Raw genomic sequence first — 24055 nt, 5'->3', positions numbered from 1 at the left:
CTGCAGGCATAATCAATTATTGTTCAGTGGAATGAAGAAACAATATCTGAACCCGATTAAACTGAATTTTATGGACTGTATAAAAGGTAGGCCTAATGACTAATACAGGAATATTAAGTCACTGCCACCAATCTTTGTAACGCCAATCATTTCATATCAAACTTATAAAAGATGGAATTGTCCTCAGAGGATTCTGTTTTAAGTAATGTGCCTCAGACCAGTTCTGTGGAAATTAAGGAAGCAAAATCCAAGTGGAAAGGTCCTGGAAGTTCATCCGTCACTCTTTGTGGGCCATCAGTGTCAGGTCTGCTGTGGTTCCTCCCTCTGTTTGTTCGCTCTCCACGAAGATACAGCTTAAAAGTGTGATGTTATCTGACAGTGGGTAGTGATAAAAAAAGAATACCAGCCAAACTATTCACCAGAGTTATTTAGAAAAAAAACAAAAAAAAAACAACAAACATTAGCAACATTGGTCGGAAAAATGAAAAGAACTCTTATGAGTTCCTCTTAGTTGTTAACTATAAATGAACTTGTGCTGTTGCTGGAGATTTCAGAGCACATGCTTGACTGGTTGCAAAATCAAAATAAACATGAATGATATAGATTAAACTTAATCAATAAACATAAAAACAAAAGACAAAGATGGAGACAAAAACACATTCTTCAGTCCATTTCTTCTCCTTTCCTCCTTCTCTCTCTCATCATTGTCTGATCAATCACTCCTTCATTCTGCAACAACTCTGATCCGACTCTTCTGCTGTTTTTTTTTTTTTACCTGCCCTGTCCAGCATAATGACAACAGAATATTGGTCTGGCTACCGTATTGTTCTGAAAACATTTACTCTGCCAAGAGGAGCCTTTTGGGTATGGGGCAGTGAATCTTAAATTCTGTCCTGTGTTTGAACAGTAAACCACGCCTCTGTCCAGGCAGCCAATAGGAGCAGACACGTTCTTGGGGCATGTCAGAAGCTCAGATTTTACATATTTTGCGTATTGGCTCTGTTCAAAGTTTCAGATGGTTCTGTTTCCCCTTTCTTCCCTAAAATGATCAGATTTGGACATCTGTGAACATCTAAAGTTATGTTAAAACCACAAGAAGATGCACATATAGATAAATTGATAAATCTATAAAATATGATAAAAAAAAAGAAGAATGAATGCTTTAAATAAATTAATCAACTAAATTGATCAAACTTTGTCCAAATCTTAATGATGTAACAGGATGTGTTTCTTAAATAGTTATATATAGCTATTAAAAAGGATTCATGTCGTGGACATGATTTGATATAAAAGAACAAACACATTAAGATACAAGTGAATTAATGGTACAGTAGGGTGTCTGTTTTTCTCATATCTAATCTGATAACCTTTACTGATCTTAGAATTTCATGAGTACTATCAAACAAAGGTCTGATTCAGGGGATTAAAATTAATTCATGTTAATAAGTACAAGTGAGGGTGTAACTCAAAGGGAGTTTGATAATTCCTGAGGAAATAAGCAGTTGGCTAGTAAAAGTCAAAATGTCTTCTCCCTGTGAAAAGATAATTCTTTAGTTTCTGTTTAAAATCCATATGTGACGGTTGTTTTTATAGAATTCCAAACATGATTTTTCTTTGGTATGTGTCTCTTTCCTCTCAGAGTCATTTTGTCAACGGAACACGCTACCTCGTTGTTTTAGTTGTCCTGGGAACATTTATAACTTAAAGTTTCAGAGCCCTTCTTCTTCTCTTCTTTGACATAGGTGTTGTCAGGAGAGAGAAGAACTTCAAAAATTGTTGGCTTCATTTATCTTATATCAGTTCATCTTTAAAACACAGAATTTGATCAATAACAGTTTAGTACACTTTGGTGTGCACCAGCTGCAATCTGCTTCTGGCTGTATAGGCCCTGTCAGAATTACTGACACCCATGTTCAGCAGACAATTTAAAATGAAAGAGAAAATGTAGGAATTAATATGAAGACATCAAATTCGCTCTGTAGTTGCATCATTTAAAAATGTATAATTAATTCATTAGTTTTGCAAAAATGTTTTTAAAAGCTGTCACTTGTTAACTTTTTTGTGTGCTACGAATTCTATGAATTCTGCCTACGAAGCAGTGGATAGTAGATAGAAAGAGATTGATTCTTTCCAGGTTTTTACTTGCTGTTTATTTCCCCGTTCTTCAATAATGCAAGGACAAGTGTGCTGTTGGAGGGCTTCAGAACTGTTATTACTGGAGACTGTGTATTCGAGAGGCCTCAAGACATGTGACAAGAAGGTTGAAATCTCATTTCAGTAGTGTATTATGTCACTGAGACGTTATCTGGGCAAAGGTGTGATTGACACAGAGAGTGTCTGTGTGTGTCTCCTGGTCGGTTAACCATTATTATTTGCATTTCCATGTACTTTTATTTCTAAACCTAACCAAACAATGAACACATTGGATTATGTTTGGTTCAAAGTTTGAAGTACAAGGCCACTGTCTACCCCTATCCTGCTTACTTACATGTATATTTTAACACACGATACACAGTATCTCAGTTGTATCACTTTCAAATAATACAAAGACTAGCCATGTTAAAATTTACAACAAAAAATGTTGCCATGTAACAGTCTTCTGCAAATTTTTATGATCCACATTCACATCTGATCAGAGTGACCACTGGTCATAAGAGATAAATTATTTATTTATCATATTGGTTGTAATTTCACATAAAGGTGGAAAAGGAACTGGTCTTTGATCTTTCTCTATAAGATATGCATTAAAAAATCTAACAAACAAAAACCATAAAGAAAACTCCAGCATGATCAGCTATATGTTTGGGTGTGGGAATGTTTAGAAGTGTGTCTTTGAGTCCGTTTTGCCCTCATAGGTAAAGCAATGTGCCTTGGTAGCCTTGGGCCCTACGGTAAACCAGCAGGGCACAACAGGGGGTCCATGCTGCTAAATCTCTCTCACAGACACAGATTACATGCACACTCACAACCAAGTATACCAGCAGATGTAGGGGTAAAGTGGAAAAATTAACATTTACTGTAGGAATAGAAGCCGAATTTGGTACAAAACAGCAAAAGATATACAGATGCTTTAGTATACTGGTGTTTCTCCCTCTCTGTTCCATATTTAAGTCATAGTCTATAAATATAATTATGCCCATATATGCCACAAGGCTCAGCAGACCTATTACTTCCCCAGTTATGCAAAATATTTCTGTTTAAAATCAATGCAAATATGCATGACATCTGTTAATGCTGCAGCGACCAATCATCCTGCTTGCTATATGAAAGATTTAGATTTTCATGTTTTTTTTTTCTTTTTCATATTTGAGGTCAATGAGAAGCTACAGTGTTATTAGAATTTCCCCTTAAGTATCTAATAATACTCCTCAAAGTTTGAGCATTTTTTCAAAGTCTAATGCAGATAGAGAATAAAAAAAAAAAACATCTGCTTTGCGCTTGAATAAATGTGGCACAGTAATTGGGGACAAATGAGATCATATGTGTTTAAAACAACTATCAATGATTGGTCATTAGCTCTATGTTCTGCCACTAGGACTATGCCATCTCTTAGCTGGAACAGACGGCACAGTGTTAGGGGCATTTCATATGTATTTCTGGGGACTAAACCACTCATTCAGAAAATATTTGTAGACTTACACTTTAATGTCTTTGAACACTTCATTTGATAAATGACAGTGACAAGTAGTCCAGAAATACTTCTAGCTTTACTTGACTGTCGGCTGTCAAATTAACTGACTTTGCAGCCCGTCAGGGCTCTGGCATAGCCCATAACTACCTGATGAATGTAATGCAAGGATATATCAAAATTCAAGAAATAGCCCTAAAACTCAGCCCAGGGCTAACCAGACCAGGAGGAGAGGCCAAAATTCCACAAACAGGAGGACTAGAGAAGCTATCAGCACCTCCACACAAAAACAAATAGACACAGTTCTGATTGGGGACTCTATAACACAGCATGTGAGGATGGCAAAGACGGAAAATTTAACACTTTTTGATACATCAGTCAGGGAACTGACAGAGATGTTGCCTTCCATTCTGTCTTCACATCCAGATGGTATGAAGATTATTGTCCACACAGGGTCTTTTGATATTCTGAGGAGGAAAACTGGCTCTGAGATCCTGGCTCTGCTGTTGGAGAGACTGTGTCAATTGGGAGCACACCATGTTTACATTTCAGGACCCATTCCTACAGCGGGTAAAGGAATTGAACTTTTCAGTAGACTTCTTGGCCTGAACACATGGTTATCAAACGCATGTATCACCCATGGGATAAAGTTCATTGATAACTTCAATATCTTTTGGAACTGTAAGGAGCGATTCAGACCTGATGGTGTGCATCCAAATCTAACTGGATGCAGATTATTTGGTGCACACTTGCGTCATGCTGTTGGGACAGCAAACCCAAACATGAGTGTACAGATAAGAGCGAAGGACACAGCAGAGAAGCGATCAACTCCCAGCTCTCCCCCCTCACCAGACCCTCTTCTCCACATCACCCAAGGTCTTAAAAGGATGTCTCTATCCAGGTCTGAACCCCAGCGACCACCATCTACCAAGAAATACAGGGCTCCCCCTCCTCCCCCTCCTATTAGATCATCTGTCCGGACCAAGCAGGGCACGGGAGGAGGTGCAGGAGGTTCCCAGAGCAGCAGAATTCACAACAAAGATAAAATGACATGATGTGGTCAGGGTCCTTGCTGCAGTTTTGCTACTACTGACAGCTGTTCTGAGATCAAGCCTGGACCCAGTAGGATTTCTGTGTTAGTTAGTAAAATAAGGAATCAAACACGGTCAGCTTGTGGGGTGAATCGATCTAATCTGTTAACTGTACCTTGTATAACTCAGAATACAACAGAGACCAGTGTAAACTTCATAAAGCTAGTTGTACTTAATGTTAGATCTCTGTCCAACAAGTCACTGTTAGTTAATGACTTCATCATTTCTCACAGTTTAGATTTTCTTTTCTGACAGAAACATGGTTAACAGAAGACACAAGTGCTACAGTTCTTAATGAAACAACACCCCCTCATTTTAGTTTTATGAATAAATGTCGAAACGGGAGGAAAGGGGGAGGAGAAGCTGCCTTATTTAAAGATTCATTCCAGTGTAAAGAAATTTCATTTGGTGATTTTACTTCTTTTGAATATCTTAGTTTTATTTTAAGGGGCATTCCTAAAATCCTATTTCTAATCATCTACAGATGTCGGGGCATTGTGCAAATTTTATTGATGAATTTTCTGAATTATTGTCGGTTATCTCTACTGATTTTAACCATTTCATCATAACTGGGGATTTTAACATTCACATAGATAACATGACGGATGGTAATGTCAAGGAATTTTCTTCCATATTGGACATGTTTGGTTTGTGGCAACATGTAAAATAACCGACCCACATTCGAGGTCACATTCTGGACCTGGTTATTTCAAAGGGTGTGGAAATTTCTTCTGTAGCTGTCACTGACTTGGCCTTGTCTGACCATTTTTGTATTTTGTTTGATTTACTGATCACTCAGAATGTCCAACCAACCTGCTTCTCCGTTAGGAAGAGGTACATTAATGAAAGAACAAGTGCTAAGTTTGTGGAGGCCATAGCTATGTTACCAACAACCAGTGCAGAGTCAGTTGACGGACTCCTGGATCATTTCAGTCTGAAAATCTTGAATGTAATGGATGCTGTTGCACCGATAAGAATCAAGAGCAACTTGATCAAACAGAAAACACCATGGAGAAATACCACTGTGGTTACCAGTCTAAAAAGAGAATACAGAAAAACTGAGCGGAAATGGCAGAAAAATAAACTTCAAATTTACTATGAGCTGTACAAACAGAGCCTGCATAACTATAACAATGAGCTGTGCAAGGCCAGAGAGCTGCATTTATCTGAAATGATTAACAGGAATGTCAACAATTCTCGCACTCTGTTTGCTATGATTGAAAAACTTACTAATCCTCCTATACAGATGAGCCCAGAGCTCCTTTCCACTGAGAAATGCAACCAAACTTTTTTAGCCAAAAAATTAAAACAATTAGGCAAAATATTAATTCCACACAGTCAAACAAGAAAATTAGTCTGTGTCTAAAACCCGTAAATAATTCTGATGTCATGTCGCAATTTAAAATGGTGAATTTAAAAGTCCTACAAGAAACAGTTTGGCATTTGAAATCAACAACATGCACTCTGGACATGATACCATCCGACTTTTTAAAAACAGTTTTTACCTCAGTAGAAAGTGATCTCCTACTGATAGTTAACAGCTCACTGGCATCAGGCATTTTTCCCGTCACTAAAGATCGCTGCTATTAAGCCTCCTAAAGAAAAGGACTCTAGACGCCTTTATAATGAACAACTATAGACCTGTCTCTAACCTCTCTTTTATTTCCAAGATTATTGAAAAAGTTGTATTTCACCAGCTTCATGACTTTTTAAATGAAAGTGGAAATCTTGATAAATTTCAGTCCGGCTTCCGACCTCATCACAGCATTGAAACAGCTCTGGTCAAAGTGCTAAATGACATTAGGTTGAATACTGATTCTGGTCAGTAGATCACAGAATCCTGTTGCACAGGCTGGAAAACTGGGTTGGACTTTCTGGAGCGGTCCTTAACTGGTTCAGGTCCTATTTAGAAGGCAGGAGTTATTTTGTTACGATCGGCAGTTATGAATCTGAGCGAGTGGCCATGACTTGTGGAGTCCCCCAGGGGTCAGTCCTTGGTCCTCTTCTGTTCAACTTGTATATGTTCCCTTTGGGTAAAATATTACAGAACTATAGCATTAATTATCAAAGTTATGCAGATGATACACAACTTTATGTGTCTCTGTCACCAGATGACTGCAGTCCAATAGACTTAATGTGTCAGTGTCTGGAGCAAATAAACACCTGGATGAGGGAGAATTTCCTACAATTAAATGAAGACAAAACTGAGATTATTCTGTTTGGTAGCAAAGAGAAGAGGGTCAGCATTGGCAAACATCTGGAGACTCGGCTCTTAAAATCACCAACCAAGTTCGTAACCTGGGAGTGTTGATAGACTCAGACCTGACTTTCAGCAGCCACATCAAAGCTGTCACTAAGACAGCTTTTTACCAGCTCAGAAACATCAACAGAATTAAAAGTTTAGTCTCCCAGAAAGACCAGGAGAAACTCATCCATGCTTTCATCTCCAGCAGACTGGATTATGGTAATGGTCTTTTAACAGGACTTCCTAAAAAGAGCATTAAACATCTGCAGCTCATTCAGAACGCTGCTGCTAGAGTTTTAACCAGGACTAAGAGATCTGAACACATCACACCAGTTTTGAAATCTTTACACTGACTTCCAGTCAGTCACAGAATAGATTTTAAAACCCTTTTGCTTGTTTACAAATCCCAGAATGGTTTAGGCCCAGAATACATCTGTGATATGTTCAGAGAATATAAACCTAGCAGAGCTCTTAGATCCAAAGACTCAGGTCAACTAGTCCAGACCAGAGTCCAGACTAAACATGGAGAAGCAGCATTTAGCTGTTTTGCTGCAAACAAATGGAACAAACTGCCAGTGGAGATGAAACTTTCCCCAAATGTAGACATTTTTAAATCCAGGTCAAAAACATTTCTTTTCTCATGCGCCTATGCATGAAATCTGCACGGTAACTTTTTTAACTTATCTTGCTTTCAATCATTTTAATGTAATTTATTATTTTATTGCGATTATGTGTTGATGCCTTTTACTATTCTAAATATCTGTAATGTCTTTGTTTTATGTAAAGCACTTTGAATTGTCCTGTACATGAAATGCGCTATACAAATAAACTGCCTTGCCTTGCCTTGTGTTGGTAGAGACAGGGTCTTTGTTTAAATTCCTCTTAGTACCTACTGCACTGCATAAATCAGAAATAAAAAAGAAAAGGGTGCAAATTATTTGTGGGTTTTCTTTCCTTTCTTTCTTCTATTTTTTTTTTTTTGTTATATCTTTTATTGTTTTGTGTGTGTGTGTGTGTGTGTTTTCCATGCAAACTGATTACTGAACATAGGGACAAAATACACAACGATATATGTGTTTGTAATGTTTAATGTACTACAAAGTAGTTTATTGTTTTTAGGAAAATGTGTCACCGTTAGCCAACATGTCTGAGTTAGAAAAACTAACAGACACAGCAGGAATACAGAGAATGCAATATTTTTTGTATAATATTTATTATCTATCTATCTATCTATCTATCTATCTATCTATCTATCTATCTATCTATCTATCTATCTATCTATCTATCTATCTATCTATCTGTCATCCATCCATCCATCCATCCATCCATCCATCCATCCATCCATCCATCCAGATAGATAGATAGATAGATAGATAGATAGATAGATAGATAGATAGACAGACAGACAGACAGACAGACAGACAGACAGACAGACAGACAGACAGACAGACAGACAGACAGATAGATAGATAGATAGATAGATAGATGTCTACCCATCCATCTAGTGTTTCACCAACACAGGATGCTGCAACCCCCCGTCTAGTTATACACTGCTTAAGGACAGTACACACAGATGAAGACAGCAAAGTTAGTGGAAAGTTGAAAGGATTTGGTACTGCTTTGCTTTACACCTTGGCTATATCACAGTAAAGGAAAAATATCCAAGTTTTTGTCCACATTATGTTTCAAGAATGAAGATCTTCATAACTGCCTCTATGGCATGAACTAATCTGGAGCTGATTGTCCAAAGAAGAAGGTTACACATGCTGCAGAACATACTGGACAATTCTTCACACCTTTCCCACAACATGATGATTAAACGCAAGGCTTAAATCAGCCTTATTTTTTGGCATGCTCTGTGACTTGTGCACATGTGCACGTGCATGCTACTTCAGTAGCCCTATTATCCCCCTAATATAATAGATGGGGAAACACTGGGGTAAAGTTTCCTGTTCATAATAAAAATGACAAACATCATTCACCATTGTTGCAATGAGAAATAGCTGTAGAAACCATTCTTTGGAAACCAAATTTGAATGATACATTTTTCGATTAATTTTTCCATTATTTATTTAAAAAGTAAGTGTATTCCATTTGTAATCCTTAATGTTCAGAAAATATATAACTTAGACGGGAGTGGTAGCCCAGCTGTTCAAGTTCCCAGCACAGGTGAACCACTTGGAAGTCAGATGAACACCTGTCCTGCTGAGGAAGGCTGCTAGTTTAGGGGAATACTGTTGCCTAATCAGAGGGCGGTGACTGGTCTATAAAAGTGACTGTTTAGTTATGAAGTGTCCATATAACTTCTGTTTGATTGGCAGGATGTATTTCCAATGTGCTGTGAATATTAAAGACACAATAGATGAAGGGTTACAGTATTTTGCCAAATATACTGTCCCTCTGTTCTAGTTCTCTGGAGAATTAATATTTCGACTTGCAAAAGTGGTCTACATCCCAATGGATTATTATGGATGAGAGGATACTGTATGGTTGTCATAACTCAGCTTTATCTACAGCCAACAGTCAGACAGCACCACTGAGGGGGAGTTCACAGCTTATAATTGATCATCCTTCCGTCACCCATCTTCTTTGCTGCTCTCAGGATCAGAGGATGTGGAGTATGAGGACAAGAAATGATAAGAGACGCTCACAGCTTCTCTTGCTCCCTGTCATTCTCTTAAGTTTGGAGGATAATTCTACTATTGACTTTACTCGGTCTGAATCTCCTCATGGATTTTCAGTTTCTGTCCTGCCATCATTTTCTTTCTTTTCTGCTGTAATGCACTCTTTTTTACTCCTTTCTTTTTATCCATTTATATTTCAGCATTTTTGTCTCAATGGAACGATTACATAGCAATGACAGAGAATAAAAATAACTTTGGCTCAACATATCACGGCATAATATCCTGTGTCACTGATATTACGGGGATTTTACTGCTTTGTGTAGAATTGATGGAATAAATGTTGAGCACTTGTAGACCTTAGGTTAATGAAACCTCATTAAAACTTCTGTTTAAAAATGTGCGGTGGTCATCATTGCTCTTGGAAATACTCTGAACATGCAGAGCAGTGAGTTTAGCTGGAAGTCTTTTAATTATTATGATGTTCTATGCAGACTTAGTACTTGCAGAGGGAACATGCATTAATACTTAGGCACACTTTGTTCTCAGCTTGATTGCAGCCACAGACCGCCAGGCTACTGTTGTTTATGTTCCTAAAGCTGCTGGATATTTTGTGTCTTTGTGTGACACTTTCCAACTTACCATATTTCCTTCCATGTTCTTCCTTTTTATTTTTCACAAATTATTTGTGAAATCATTTTCCCTTCTACATTTCCTTCATCATCTTTTCTTACCAGCGTTTGCTCTGCTGCTCTTCTCCAACTGATCCCAAATTATTCTAAAGGAGCTTATGAAATTTTAAATATATTGTGAACCTTTTTTAAGTCACACAGTTAACAAGATAGTTTGTTTGTGCAGTATTGGCAAGTACTCTATAGGGGTATGATCTTCTGTCACTGCTACAGTGCTCAAGTCCCCATTAAATAAGGCTGAATGTGTAACAGCTCACAGAGAGATAGTGTAACCAAGTATTACAATTGCTAGATAATGACACCTAATCACTCTGACAAAAATAAGTGGCTACAATGCAGGTCACAACTGAGGTCAGGTGGACTTTTTGGGAGCAAGCAGGTTCAAAGGTATGATGTCACACTGCACATTTAGAATAGCATGAATGCGGTTTATAAGTAAATTATCCAAAAGGTAAATTATCAATATGGAATGTTGCATTTTAAATGATCTTGGAAATAAAAATATAAATAAATAAATCTGCAAATCTGTTCATGGCCTTGTCATAGCTGGAGGTAAGATGTACCTCAGAGAGTACATCTCATCTCTTAAAAAGAGTTAGAAGACATCCCTGTCAACTATCAATTTCTGATTAATCTAGCGGTATGGTGTTTATAATTAATTTATGTTATACCTAACTTGCACATGTCTCGACTATGGAGAGAATCAGGAACACACACAGAGAGACATTCAACCAACACACAGAGAAAATTAACTCTATGTCCTCGCAACCTGCAGATTTGAATCCAGGACTTTCTTCTGGCCCAGAAATGTAAGATAATTGCTAAAAAATAATTGCTGAAAATCATAGATTAAATAGTTACTTTTGACACTTAACATTTTATTTGGAAGTATTTGCTTATTTACAAGTGATAAGACCATGACCATGGGGAATAAAAAAAAAAAAATGTCAGCGGATGCAAGACTTGGGTATAAGTCCATGTTGGAACTTCACTTGTTTTTTCCTTGGCTGTTTGGTAAGATTTAGGATTTCCAACTACTTGCCCAGGATTATGTTTCAAAATTTCCTGGTAAATTTTATGAAACAAAATTACTCGGTTAAGTTTATGGAAATATCACAATCAGTTTTTCCATGCTAATCCCCTCTACGTTGTTAAAGAAACTAAACCATTTTACTGTGTTTACCTGTCGATGAAAATTGACACTTGAGTTTATCTTCTGCATGGTTAAGTGATGCCAGATGGTGAAAATCACACAGCTGGATTGCTGTAGTGCAGTATGCTGTGATGGGTTGTCAGATAAACTTCCCTCATAATTTTTCAACATCCCAGTATTTGTTTAATGAGTTAAAAATATTTAATAGGCTTCTCAGTTGCATTTTTCTCTTACTGCCTGTCACAGCATAAACACAAATTCCAAGAACTGTAGATGATCTTCCACTGTGGGCCACCCTTGTTGTTGTTGTCTTAGTTCGTCCTGTTTTTTTTTGTTTGTTTTTTTTTTTTTGGACTGAATTAGAATGGTGACAGAGGACAATCAAAGCTAGAGGAGAAACTTAAGCTGCAGTGGGATTGTGCTGAAAAGGGCACAGAAGGTAGAAGAGAGTGACTAAAATGAGTGAATCTTTAAAGTTTTATATGAGGGCAAAACAGGAAGATTTGGTGTTCTTACAGAGATCAGGCGAGATTGAAGGTGTGGATCCTCAAAAGTTGAGCAGATAAGTCGGATGAGTCAATCCAGTCGAAAAAATATGAAGATTAAACGATGGATTTTCTTTTTTGGATGGAGAAAGTGGGAAGAAGGGGACCCTGGAGAAAGAAAAAGCAGGGGACAAACAAGAGGAATCATGGAAAATGTGTTTTTGCCTGTTATGTTCAAACAGAGCAGTAAAGATAAGGATTTGGTGCTCTCTGGGAATGGAAGGAAGGAGATGAAGTGATTGGTGGATGTTTTTCAGGATGCCTACAGACCAAAACTTTATTTTATAGAGTAAACAACTCATGTTTCACTCCAGATTTGAGCTACAGGGCATCCTGGGGGTTACAACTTAGAGTTTTCATATTGGACTGAATAAATCTGGTGCCAACTCACACATCCTCAGGCCCGATTGATTCTACACTGAGGCTGTGTCCAAATGTGCACACTACTCCCTACATAGTGCCCTATATAGGGGTCACGCCATTTTGTTGTAGTGTCTAAATGTTCAGAGAGAAAAAAGTAGTGTACTCAAAATTACCCACAATGTATCTTGAAAAGTAGTGAGCATCGATGGTCACTAGACAGGTCAATGTAGACCACAATACATTGCGAGCAGAAGCTCAACAAGGCGAAAAAACATGTTTTATTGAAGAGACATGCAACAAAGAATAAAAATAAAAACATTTATGCACAACTTCGGATTTGATTCGGAATGACATCTTGACACGCGTTGTGGTTGCCGTGGTGATGGCTGGTAGTCATATGGTCTGCAGCGAGGAAAAAATAGGCAGCGTTATATCTGAATCGCCAAGAGAATGAGTGCACTATGTAGTGTGCTAAATAGTGCAGCCCTATGTAGTGAACGAGGGGTTAGGGAGTAGGATGGACATTCGGACACAGCTTGAATGTCCAGCCTGAAATAGAATTTGATCTCATTAATGATTGGGATGCCTTAATTAAAGGACTGAAAAGGCTTAAATGACTGAGTAGGTCTTTTCATATAAGCAAAGAGAGGCAGAGTGTAAATTGAACATTTCAAAAGCTTTTGATCAAAACTGATGAAATCATTCAGTTATTAAACTGCTGATTTTAGTATTAAGGATGTTAGTTTAGTCATAGTAATGCTGTAACTGAAGAAAAACCAAAAAAACCTGTATGATAATTTGTAGTTTAGTGTGTTTCATCCTGTCATTTTGTGTTTGTATCAATGTACACAATTCATTTTTGTCTTAGCCATTAAAGGGCTAACAACTTTAAAGGCACTGAAAGTCATACCGTGTGAAGACTGCTTGTTGTGTCCACATACAAACAGAGAGGCAAATAGAACACGACAGTGTGAGATGCTTGTTCAAAGGATAAACCTCAAAATGATAGTTTCTGTTAAGTTTATGTTTCTTTGTGACTGTCATTTGTGTTCCTGCACACTTCTGGATATGTATTTGTTTGAGTTTGATCCTCTGAGTTGAGCATTCTGGGTAATTTTTTCCTGCTGATCTTCCTTTGTATGCCCTTGACTGCCTGCAGTGAATCTTAATTCTCTTTTGGCTCACACATCCGTTTATTTTCTCTTTTTTAAGCAGTTTTCAGCATTTTTCTTTGTCCTGCATCTTTTGCATCTTTTTAGTTGGCTTTGTTATTTAGACCCTCCAGGATTTTTATAAAAACAACTGTTTGAAATCTCTTCTACTGAACTGTAACTCCAAAAGACAGCAAATAGATTTTATTTGAGATCTTGAGGAAGTAGATATTTCAGAACACAAAGTGCCCAAGGTTAAATGTTTTTTTTCTCAGGTTTTTTCAAAGCAATACTACTACTTTATTTATTTTTTACTTTTATTAATAATTCAGATCAAATCCAGAGTTCTCAGTTTTCTCAGTGAGTCAAAGCAGAGGATGGGTAGAGACAAAGCAGAGGACGGGTAGAGACACAGAACTGACATCCATCATATCATGTATAGCAGCAGTTTGATTTCAGGAGAAAATGTATATTCATGCGTGGCAAAGACTATAACTTAATTAGTTCACACAACAATCACTATACAAATAATACCTGTGGAAAACTACCTTTCATCCTCACTGATCATCCCACGATGACTCACAGGTCTTAATGAATGTTAATTACATTCAATTAAAATCCACTAAGATTAGTCAATGAGGTGTGATACCTATAATATTTCTCCCTCAATAATATGAAAGGTGTGTGATGGCTTGTTCATGTATGTGCATGGTCTGCACTCCAGAGTTCTGCCCATCCTGTCAAGTGGGCTGCCATGTGCAAATAAAAGTACCAATAGGTTTTTGCATGATCAGAGGGCATAAAAACAATCTCATAAAGACAAGCACACACAGATTTATACACTGAATGACAGGTGCACACAAGGCACCCAAGCACACTTTAACATAAACAATCACTGCACACATATACAAAGAACGCAAAGGCTGCCTCGTCTGGAGGCAGAGTTACCTCCACCAGGAACGATAAACGTCAGTTCTCATCTCGTCACCATATGACCCTCTGCGCAGAGGATAGATGGAGATCCATGAATGGAGAGCAGGAGGGGGAGATTGTGTCCTATGGCTAAAATTAGCAACAATTTCTCCCCCAAGGTTTTGCAAGGACGTGCAGAGTACTGGCAAACATGTGTGCACATAACAATTACATCCACACAGTCGAACACATGATTTTTTGGTCATTCATTTGCCCTCTTCCCATATGTGTATCTTTTATATCTACAGGCCACTTTTGCTCCTCTGTGTGTTAATGGGAATGTAAAGCATATAAAACAGATCTAACCTAATAAAGACTTGTTTTAAATACATATATTTTTTAAAATAATTTTTATTAGAAAAAAAATATTTGTGATCATAATTGCTGTTCTTTACACTTCCTCTTTTCTGAAGATTTTCTTCATAAATGGTGTGTTAGTTTGTCTATTACCATTCATTTATCCCTTACTTTCCAGTCCTATGCTCTTATTCCTTCTGTTTTTCCCCTGTCAGGAGATCTCAGACTATGACTTACAAGAGTTGGTCATGAAGTCAATTGGCCGGCTGACGTTGGTACGCCAGATGTTCCCAATGCCCCAGAATACATCTCAACGCTGTGTCAAACACAACCACAGGATCAACACTTCCCTCTGTGATCCTAAAAACCCTAAGGCCCAGCAGCTAGAGGTGAGTGAGTTTGTTGAGGTGTCAAGAATGATGATGAGCAGAGAATTTTAAAGCCTGTAAGAATCTACATTGGAAAAGTCGGATCCCGGGAAACACCAGTTTTCACAAACTGCTGAGCAATCATTCCTCCTGCTGAGCCATAGCCTCTTGATTTGATCTTTGACATTTTGTCCAATTTTATTCAGTTAACAAAGACATAATCAGAGAATTGAATTAGAATTTTCAGAGAATTGTACACATTTACTAGAAATATAAGCGATTAATTTTTGCTTCCATTACTTGTAGAATCAGCCACTCCACAGGAAAAAAAAACGGTTTAATGCCCCACTTATAAGATCCACCTATAAATGTGATGCATCAAAAACAGCTGTTTGTCTTTGTGGTGTATTACTACACAAAAGTATATATTTCTTAGAAAAACCTAAAAACAATCTTTTTAGTGCAGTGATTTGTTTAATTTAAGAAACTATAAAACCATATGACGAGTTAAAGATTTTGGGCTCCATCTGTATGCATTGAAATAATGCTTCCAGGCAAACAGAAGTGTATGAAAGTCCCTCATTTATAATTCATGTCAGGACAAATACTGAGCTATGAAGTTCAGGACTTAAACAGCAAAACGTGGCAAAGCAAGGTTGTAGAGCAATTTTCAAAGCTCAAGAGTGTGTCCAAGTGCATGATGTGCATAGCAAGTAGGGCCTGGGCAGTGGAGATGAATAAGACCTTAACAGTCACTGTAACTCTTTGAGGACCTCTGCACAGATGAGGGACCCTTTCAGAAGGACAACCGTTTCAGCAGCACTACATCACTTCGAGTGTTAGAGCAGCTAGACTGAATACCCCAAGCGTAAGCACAATTCAGGTCATTTGGTGTTTAATAAACACATTCAAATGACTCAAGAGCGTATGGGAAAAACAGCTTTATTTGGTTTAAGGAAACCAAAAAGAACTTGTGAAAAATGATGGTGGCATCATGGTCCTACGGGGGAAAATAAAGAAACCCTGTTCAATAGTTTAACCTTAAACACGGCACTGAACCAAAGCACTAATAAAAATAGGGAAAGATTGACTTCAGGGCAATTCCTGAACTTAAGTTAAGATTCTAACCTATCTCAGCATCTGAGAATGGCAAGCCTGATATGCTTGACCAACCTAATATAGCTTGTGAGGAAGAATCAGAAAACTGCCCAAAATACTGAACTAATGCTCTGAATAACTGTGAAAAAGGAGGGTTTTAGTTTCTGATATTCTACTATATTTGCAAAAAAAATGTCTTAATATCTAACTTTAAGGAATTTTGGGCTCAAGGCCTTTATTTAACAGTAGCGGGACAAGAAACAGGGCAAGAGAGCAGGAAATGACCTGCAACAAAGGGCACCAGGTCAGGACTCGAACCTGGACCAGCTGCACCAAGGAGCTGTAGCCTCGGTACATGGGGCTGCCGCTCAAGCAGTTGAGTTTAACACCAGGCCCTTAAAACTTAACTAAATTTTACCATCAGTATTTAGTGTGCAAATGCCTATATTTAATTTTTCAATTACGTACCCACACTGTATAAAAGTGAAAGTTTCCTGAAAGTGTACCTTCAAACTTTAGTTTCAGTAATGAAGCAGAATTTACATCCTTTCAACGTCATGAAAAGGAGACATTTAAATTCAAAATAGGAGCACTGAAAGCTTTAAATAGTGTATGCGCTCCATCAGTTTGGTACCGTTGCCACTGACATTGTAAACTTATTTGATGCAGTGAATCTGAGCCTATGATAATTTCTTCCTACTGCAAATGTGTTTGAAAAGTGTCGAAATTGCAGCCCATGATCTTGACCTGTATTTAAAATGAATCACATCAAAGTGGTTAAATTTGACACAAATAATGCTACTTAGTACAGTATCATTAAAAATGTGAACATAAAATTAAAAAGCTTTTATGGGACGTTTAGTCCTCTCTTTAAAAGCCCCATGATGTTTTATCTTGACATTTCAACACATTTCCTGATCCAGAACATTGTCATTAAACCAGGCCTGTTTATTTGACATTGTCACTGCATGTAGGGCTTTTTTAACTTAAACATTAATCATTTTGGAATAAGTTGGCCCCTTTTTTCTTTTGGTAAATATCCCTAGGGCTTGAAGTAGATATTTGTGTTTATGTGAATCATCACAACGCCATCAAATAGAGTTAAGAAGAGGGAGGAGTGTTATTCATGTGTCAAGACAAAAATATGAAATTGAGTTAATGTGTTGTTGATTTATGTGGATGCACAAAACCCTGGAGGACCATAGTTGATGAAAGATGGAAATCGACTGACGACAGATATGGGCTTTAAATGTGTCTGTGGATATCTCCCTTTCAGACTCTAAAATGTGTCAGTGAACAAAAATAAGTCACAGAATGTGGCTAGACCTTGCTTCGTTTCTATTAATGTGTTTTTATTTTAAGTGAAATATAGTAATTTTTGCCTGCGGGTTTAATTAAAAAAAAACAAAAACAAAATAAAAACCAAAATAAAAAACACTAACAAAACAAAACAAATTCTAAAAAAAACTCTTGCACTTATAATGCAAAACATTTCAAGTTGTGTATCGTATCGGTCAAGATCTTTTCAGGTGTAATAATCAACAATGAAGCTCTTCCAGTGAAGATAATATCTGCTGGTAGTCTGTTGAGTTCAGTTCACTGTGGAGGGCTTAGAAAATGCAAGTGTTTTTACATTGTATATGTGCATTTGAGAGTTATCTGTTTCAGTCAAGGTCAAAACATTTTGTGCATCTGGCAGAGGACTCTAAAACCACTGTGCATGCATGGCTGAAACATGCTGTATAAATTTTTAATGACCTATGTGTATACAGTGCATACGTATGCATGGGTAAGTAAGTGGTTAAATTTAGGAGAATGAGGAAATGAGGTATAGCAGCAAAATAGACAAAAAAAGAAAGAGGAAGAGGTAGCAGAGGTAGCAGATCAGCTCAGCAGTTAAGAGAGTAGCCCAGAAGCCCAATTTCACACAGCACTGAAGCACATCAACTCAGGCTGACCACACAAGCACACTCACAAACACACTCTCACTTGGAGTACTGAACTCATGCTCCCTACAGAGCGGTGGATTTTCACTTTCATTTTCAGAGAAAAGTGTAGATATAACAGTGGACAAAATCATAGATAAGGAGAGAAAGAAAAGTTAAAAACAAAGCCGTGACACCAAAGGAACATGGAAATAAAATAAGGAATAAGTTAGATGTAAGATAAACTTGACACTTTCTTTTTCATTGGCTGCCAGTAGTATTGAAAATTAAAAAAATGAAATAAAAATACAGAAAAATAGTATGCTTTATTGTTATATTCTCATATATACAAGGGAATAATGTGAATGAAATAAAACAGCTACACTAAGTATTATCTGCTAAGGTACAGTGTGCAATACAAATTACCTTAATGCATCTTGTTGGCCTGAGAATAAATGGAATATTTTTCCATGTCTCATATAACAACAAGGTGCACAATCAGTTCAAGTTGCGTCATGATTTTGCTTTCTCGTTGGTTTTCTCATGAGTTTAATTCTAATGACGAAAACTCAATAACTGATGATAATCTAAATCAAATCTCTATGGAGAACTGGCACTGCCAAAATTAAAAAATAAATACAGAAATATGAAAATGGCTCAGTAAACAAACTGATGAGCCAATAAATGATAAAAAAAAAATAGTTTTTCCATTAAGAAACCTATAAAACAGACACTTTTTTAAGTCAGTCATTTTTACGTCCTCATTATTTCCAATCTTTAATTTACTTCGTCTAGTTATTTGTCCAAGCGTATTTATTTCTGTGTCTCCTTTTTATATTTCTCTGTCTGCTTTTTACATTTCTGCATGCATTTTTGCCTCAGAGTGTAAATCGGGTGGTTTCCTTCAAGCCGTTTTCTTGGGGCAGATCAGTACTGAGGGGGTCACATGCTGTTAGTGCAGGCAGAGCTCTAAAGCCAGTCTCTGTTGCGTGCAGCCTAGGAAGAGAAATCAAGGTTTTAAGCCGGCACAAGTCCGGCAAAAATGGTTGACTTTAAACAAGAGACTGTAGAGGATCTTCGGCAAGTTGCTCTTTAGAGCTGAAAAATCATACAATCATCCAAAAGTTGCTTCTGGGAGTGAGAAGAGGTGTTAGACTAGAGAGAGATGGTCATGTCAGGTTCTTAAAGTGAGAGGAAGCCCCTTCCATACAGAGCAGACGTCACCCTTGTCTACCAGTCAGATCTGGTGTAATGTAAAAGGGCTTCTGGGGACAGTGTCTGCAGCCACAGTATCCCATAGTAAGATACCACAATGAATGTTGAAAGAGAACCAGCTTCACGACTGTGTCACTACACAACTGTGTGTGAAAATAATATCTCATGCTCCATGAACCACTTTTTCATAATTTGAGCCCATTAAGCTGGCATTGCCATCTTGGAATGTGTCCATGCCATAAAGGGGAAAAAAAATCCAGTGATGGAATAACCTGGTCATTCAGTGTATTTAGGTAGTCAGCTGACCTCATTCTTTGGATACATGATTTTTCTGAACCTAGACCTGACCAACTGCAGCAACCCCAGATCATAGCACTGCCCCCACAGGCTTGTACCGTTGGCATTAGGCATGATGGGTGCATCACTTCATCTGCCTCTCTTCTTACCCTGATGCTGCCTCACTCTGGAATATGGTGAATCAGAACTCATCAGACTACATGATCTCCTTACATTGCTCCGGAGTCCAATCTTTATGCTCCCTCGCAAACTGAAGCCTTTTTTTCTCCGGTTAGCCTCACTGATCAGTGGTTTTCTTATGCCTACACAGATGTTCAGTCCCAATCCTTTGAGTTCCCTTTGCATTGTGTGTGTGGAAAAATGCTGTTACTTTCGCTATTATTAAACATAGCCTTGAGTTCTACTGGTGTTTTTTCTTTGATTTGATTTCATGTTTAAGTGATCGCCAACCACAATCATTCAGGATCTTTTTTCAGACCACATTTCTTTCTGGAAGATAATAGTTCCCGACTACCCTTCCAGTTTTAATATTGCAATGGACAGTTCTCAACCCAATTTTAGTAGTTTTTGTAATCTCCTTAGATGTTTTCTCTGCTTCATACATACAAAGGATTTGACCCTTCTTAAACAGACTAACATCTTTTCCACAACAATGGGATGTGTCTTTCAACATGATTGTTTAAGAAATGAGAAGCTTCTCATGTCATCAATTTGAGTTAAATACTAACTTGTTGCCAGCAGAACAATAATCGCTCATGCAGTAATTATCAAATAAGAGGCTTGTACCTATTTGCTTTGTTAAATCCAGCTGGTGACTTTTTATTTGGCCAGCCAGTGTATTTGTACACTGATTATGGGATTATTTTCTATTAATAGGAACAAAAAATAAGCCCAAGTTGAAAGTAGTTTTAAGGTTAGCAATATGGTTATTAGTTCTGCTTAATTTCAGGAAATTAATACATGGCAAGGTAATGTCCTCTGAAGTTGTAGACACATGGCTGTGTGTTTGCATGTGTCTGTTTTTGTGTTTATGTGCATGCCTGTCAAAAAAAAAAAAAAAAAAAAAATCACAGGCTGCCTCTGCTTGATATGTGAAATTTACTGTTATAGAGAATTTCTTCTTTTGCACCTTTAATGCTAACATGATGTAACTGTGAATGGGAACACACTACATGCACTTGTGTTTGTGTGTGGGGAGAATCATGGCTAATGTAGTCAATTTATTTACTCTCTTCTCATTAACATGGAGACAAGAGGTATGGTAGATCACACAATGATCAATTGCAGACTGAATGAACTCTCCTTGTCTTACTTCTCCCTCTTTTTCTTACTTGGTCGTGTCAATGACCTATCAATACATTTTAATTAATGCCATTTGTAAAGGTTTTCCTTCTTTGTGGATGTGTGGGTGTATAGGTATGAGCACTTGACTGCAAATATGTACTATCTGTACAAAAGACATCCATCTTGAAGCTGCAATTACCCATGTAATGCACTGAAGGGACAGTAAATATAGTCCACACAGTCGATTTATGGAGAGGCAGGAATAAATGGAAAGTAAGGAAACTTGCAAAGCGTTTTGATTTTGTTTTTGATAAAAGCAAATGGAATTGTTTGCACATAAAGTATTTAACTTTTATAGCATTTCAGCATGAGAAGCCTTGGCCCATTTCTCCAAATTATATCTATAATCTGCTGTTCTGTTGTTTCATCTTCTCCAGCTTCATAAACAAAAAAACAACTGGAGTAACTGCAACAGTGTTTCCCAAAACTAAAGATGTTTATTATGCAACTGTGTAGTCTTGTTTTGTCCCACAGAGATATCCTCCTCTGTTGATTCTATTCTTTCATCTGATGTTGGGTTCAGCATGTTTTTGAGCTTTAGACACAAGATGTGTAGACAAAAGCCAAGTTCAGATGATTGAAGATTATTAAAAAAAATAAATAAATAAATAAATAAAAAAAATAAAAGTGGCAAACACACATACAGGGTTACCAGTAAACTTGGGACTTTGACATGAAATCTGAATATATAGTACCATGTGGCTTGCATGGATGAAACATCTGTGTACTATTTCTCTCAATTTTGAACAAATGAGTGGTCAAATTCATATGCTGAGCTGCAAAAAGCTAACAAGTATTATACTTTCAATTATTGAAAAAGGATCAAATAATTAAGTAAATAATTAAATTGTATTTCATAATAGCTAGTTTTTGCAATGAGTCTCGCACAAAAAAAACAAAAAAACATTAAAATGTTTTTTCTGTCTTCCTTTGTAGATCACCAGCCGCTACATCTATGACACTGTGTTGCTACTGGCCAATACCTTTCACAGAAAGCTGGAGGACAGGAAGTGGCACAGCATGGCCAGTCTGAGCTGCATCAGGAAGAACTCCAAACCATGGCAGGGAGGCAAGAGCATGCTGGATACTGTCAAAAAGGTATAAAATTGCAGGGGAAATTCATATGCTTTGCCCTCTCAAATTTTTCAAGGAGGTGTTCATCATGTAAGCATAATGCATACTTGTCCACTCTGGCTCATCCACCTGTACACACACACACACACAAGCACAGAGGTAAGCAGTTGGCCACTCAGCTAAGCGGAGTACTTGAGTGAAATTTGAAAACATTAACATGTGCATGGGCTATTGTGAGTATGAAACAAAAAACAAAACAAAAACAGGCTCGGCTCATCATGAAAAAGCCAGTTCTAATCAAGATCATGTGGCAGCGAGCTTTAACAGTATCTTTAACAGAATGACTGGGAAATGTGAAGCAGGACAAGGACTGGTCGGGAAGTGTGAGGACATCAAGGGGTCAGATGGTTGATAGGAATAGCTTCATGTCCTGGGTGAGTAGCAGAGTAACCTTAGGGGAATGAATTTACAGACCTACAGTCACAACTTATTCAAGGACAAATTGTGCTTATCATCAAATCTAATTAGTAAGAGTTGTAGTCGTTCAAGAGAAATTTATTTTCCTGTTTTGTGTTCTTAACTCCGAATTGAGAGTTGTAGGTCAACGATATAAACAAGGAGTCACTCTCAGTCTGCTGTACAGCCTTGCAATAGACATGTTATCAGTGCAGACATTCAAGTGTTGTTATATCTCGGATGAAATGAGTCTTCCTCAAGGCTGCAACATGACTGATTACATGTGCATTTTACTGTTAAGAATACCAATATTTTTAAATACATTAGCTTTAGATGTGAGCAATGATCAAGTTGTTAGAAAATGAAAAGGTCAGAATTGGATGGGATACAATCTTGTTCACATTTATCTTTTTCATTTTTGATTCTTGCAATTTAAAACCAACAAACAACTGTGTTTTCACAACATTATTTGGGGTTTCCAAGTCACAGGAATTCTTATCACACTGAGATTCCCTCAGTATCATTTTATAGCAATTACATTTTTCTTAAGGTTACTAATTTTATTGAACCTGCATTACATACATTTTGATGTAAGCTGTTCTTAGCTTTCATATGGACAGGTAAGCCTACATCTAAACTTGGAACAAAAGTAGGGAAATTTTGGTTGGTAGATTATTTCTCCCCTTTAATAATACTAATTGGTGTTGTGTTATGCATTGGTGGAAACCCTGATTATTCACCTTTATAACAATGTAGAACTTGTAAGGATAGTGCCCCCAAAAAGGTGTCAAAGTCCTCTGCAATATTGTAATGTTGTTATTCACTCAGGTTCCAGTGCTGCTAGATGTCCACTAGTCATATGTTTTTCACTGGCACCTGACTGGCACTTATTGACAGACATATCTGAAAGAGATCCTGGAGCCAGTGGCAATCCCGTATCTCCATAATTTGGGACATAACCTCATCCTCTAGGATGACAGCACTCTCCCTCTCAGAGTCGAGCCAAAATTTGAGAGTGACCTGCTGTGAGTCTAAACCTCAACCCAACACAACACTGGGATCAGCTTGGTAGTGCTGTATTTGTTAAAGTTCCCAACAAAACCATGCTGGTTGAATTCCAACAACTCGTAGGTGAGGAATGGGATGTCATCCCAGAGTAGGGATGCCCATTTATACTCTCTTATGTATGTGACGTTTATTACACACTGCGAGAAGGGAGAATTTCGTTCTCGATCTCAAGGTGGCAAAAACAAGAAAAAAGTTTGTATTGGTCCGGTCATTTCATACTCCATGAAGAAGCTTTGCCTGCAATGGGGCGGACATTACTGCAGGGGAGATGTCTGTGTTTTTATGTGCAAGAAAAAGCTGACCGGGTTATTCCATATTTAATGAGAAACTTCATCCATGGGAGGACGGGATTGTGCATGCGGCAGTGTCTGTGTCTTCAAAGCCCACATGTGCTGTTTACATTTATGTACTTTCTCACAACCTCGATCAGCTGTTTATTAAAACTCTCCATT

General features: G+C 37.6%; 1 protein-coding gene across 6 annotated transcripts in view; it reads left to right on the top strand.

Annotated features, from left to right (window-relative positions):
- grid2 (glutamate receptor, ionotropic, delta 2) overlaps nucleotides 1-24055 on the top strand; it is a 539244-nt gene that overhangs the window by 363034 nt on the left and 152155 nt on the right. For all 6 annotated transcript variants that reach the window (XR_006011998.1, XR_006011997.1, XM_041998788.1 and 3 more), the window contains 2 exons: nucleotides 14974-15147; nucleotides 21942-22103. Coding sequence is in view for 4 of the 6 variants with exons in the window: in XM_041998788.1 (XP_041854722.1) it covers nucleotides 14974-15147; nucleotides 21942-22103 (336 nt within the window). In the remaining 2 variants the exon portion in view is untranslated. The remainder of the gene's footprint in view (nucleotides 1-14973; nucleotides 15148-21941; nucleotides 22104-24055) is intronic.

Source organism: Melanotaenia boesemani, chromosome 11, assembly GCF_017639745.1.
Source record: "Melanotaenia boesemani isolate fMelBoe1 chromosome 11, fMelBoe1.pri, whole genome shotgun sequence".
NCBI classification, from domain to species: Eukaryota; Metazoa; Chordata; class Actinopteri; order Atheriniformes; family Melanotaeniidae; genus Melanotaenia; species Melanotaenia boesemani.
This window is presented reverse-complemented; position numbering and strand designations above follow the sequence as displayed.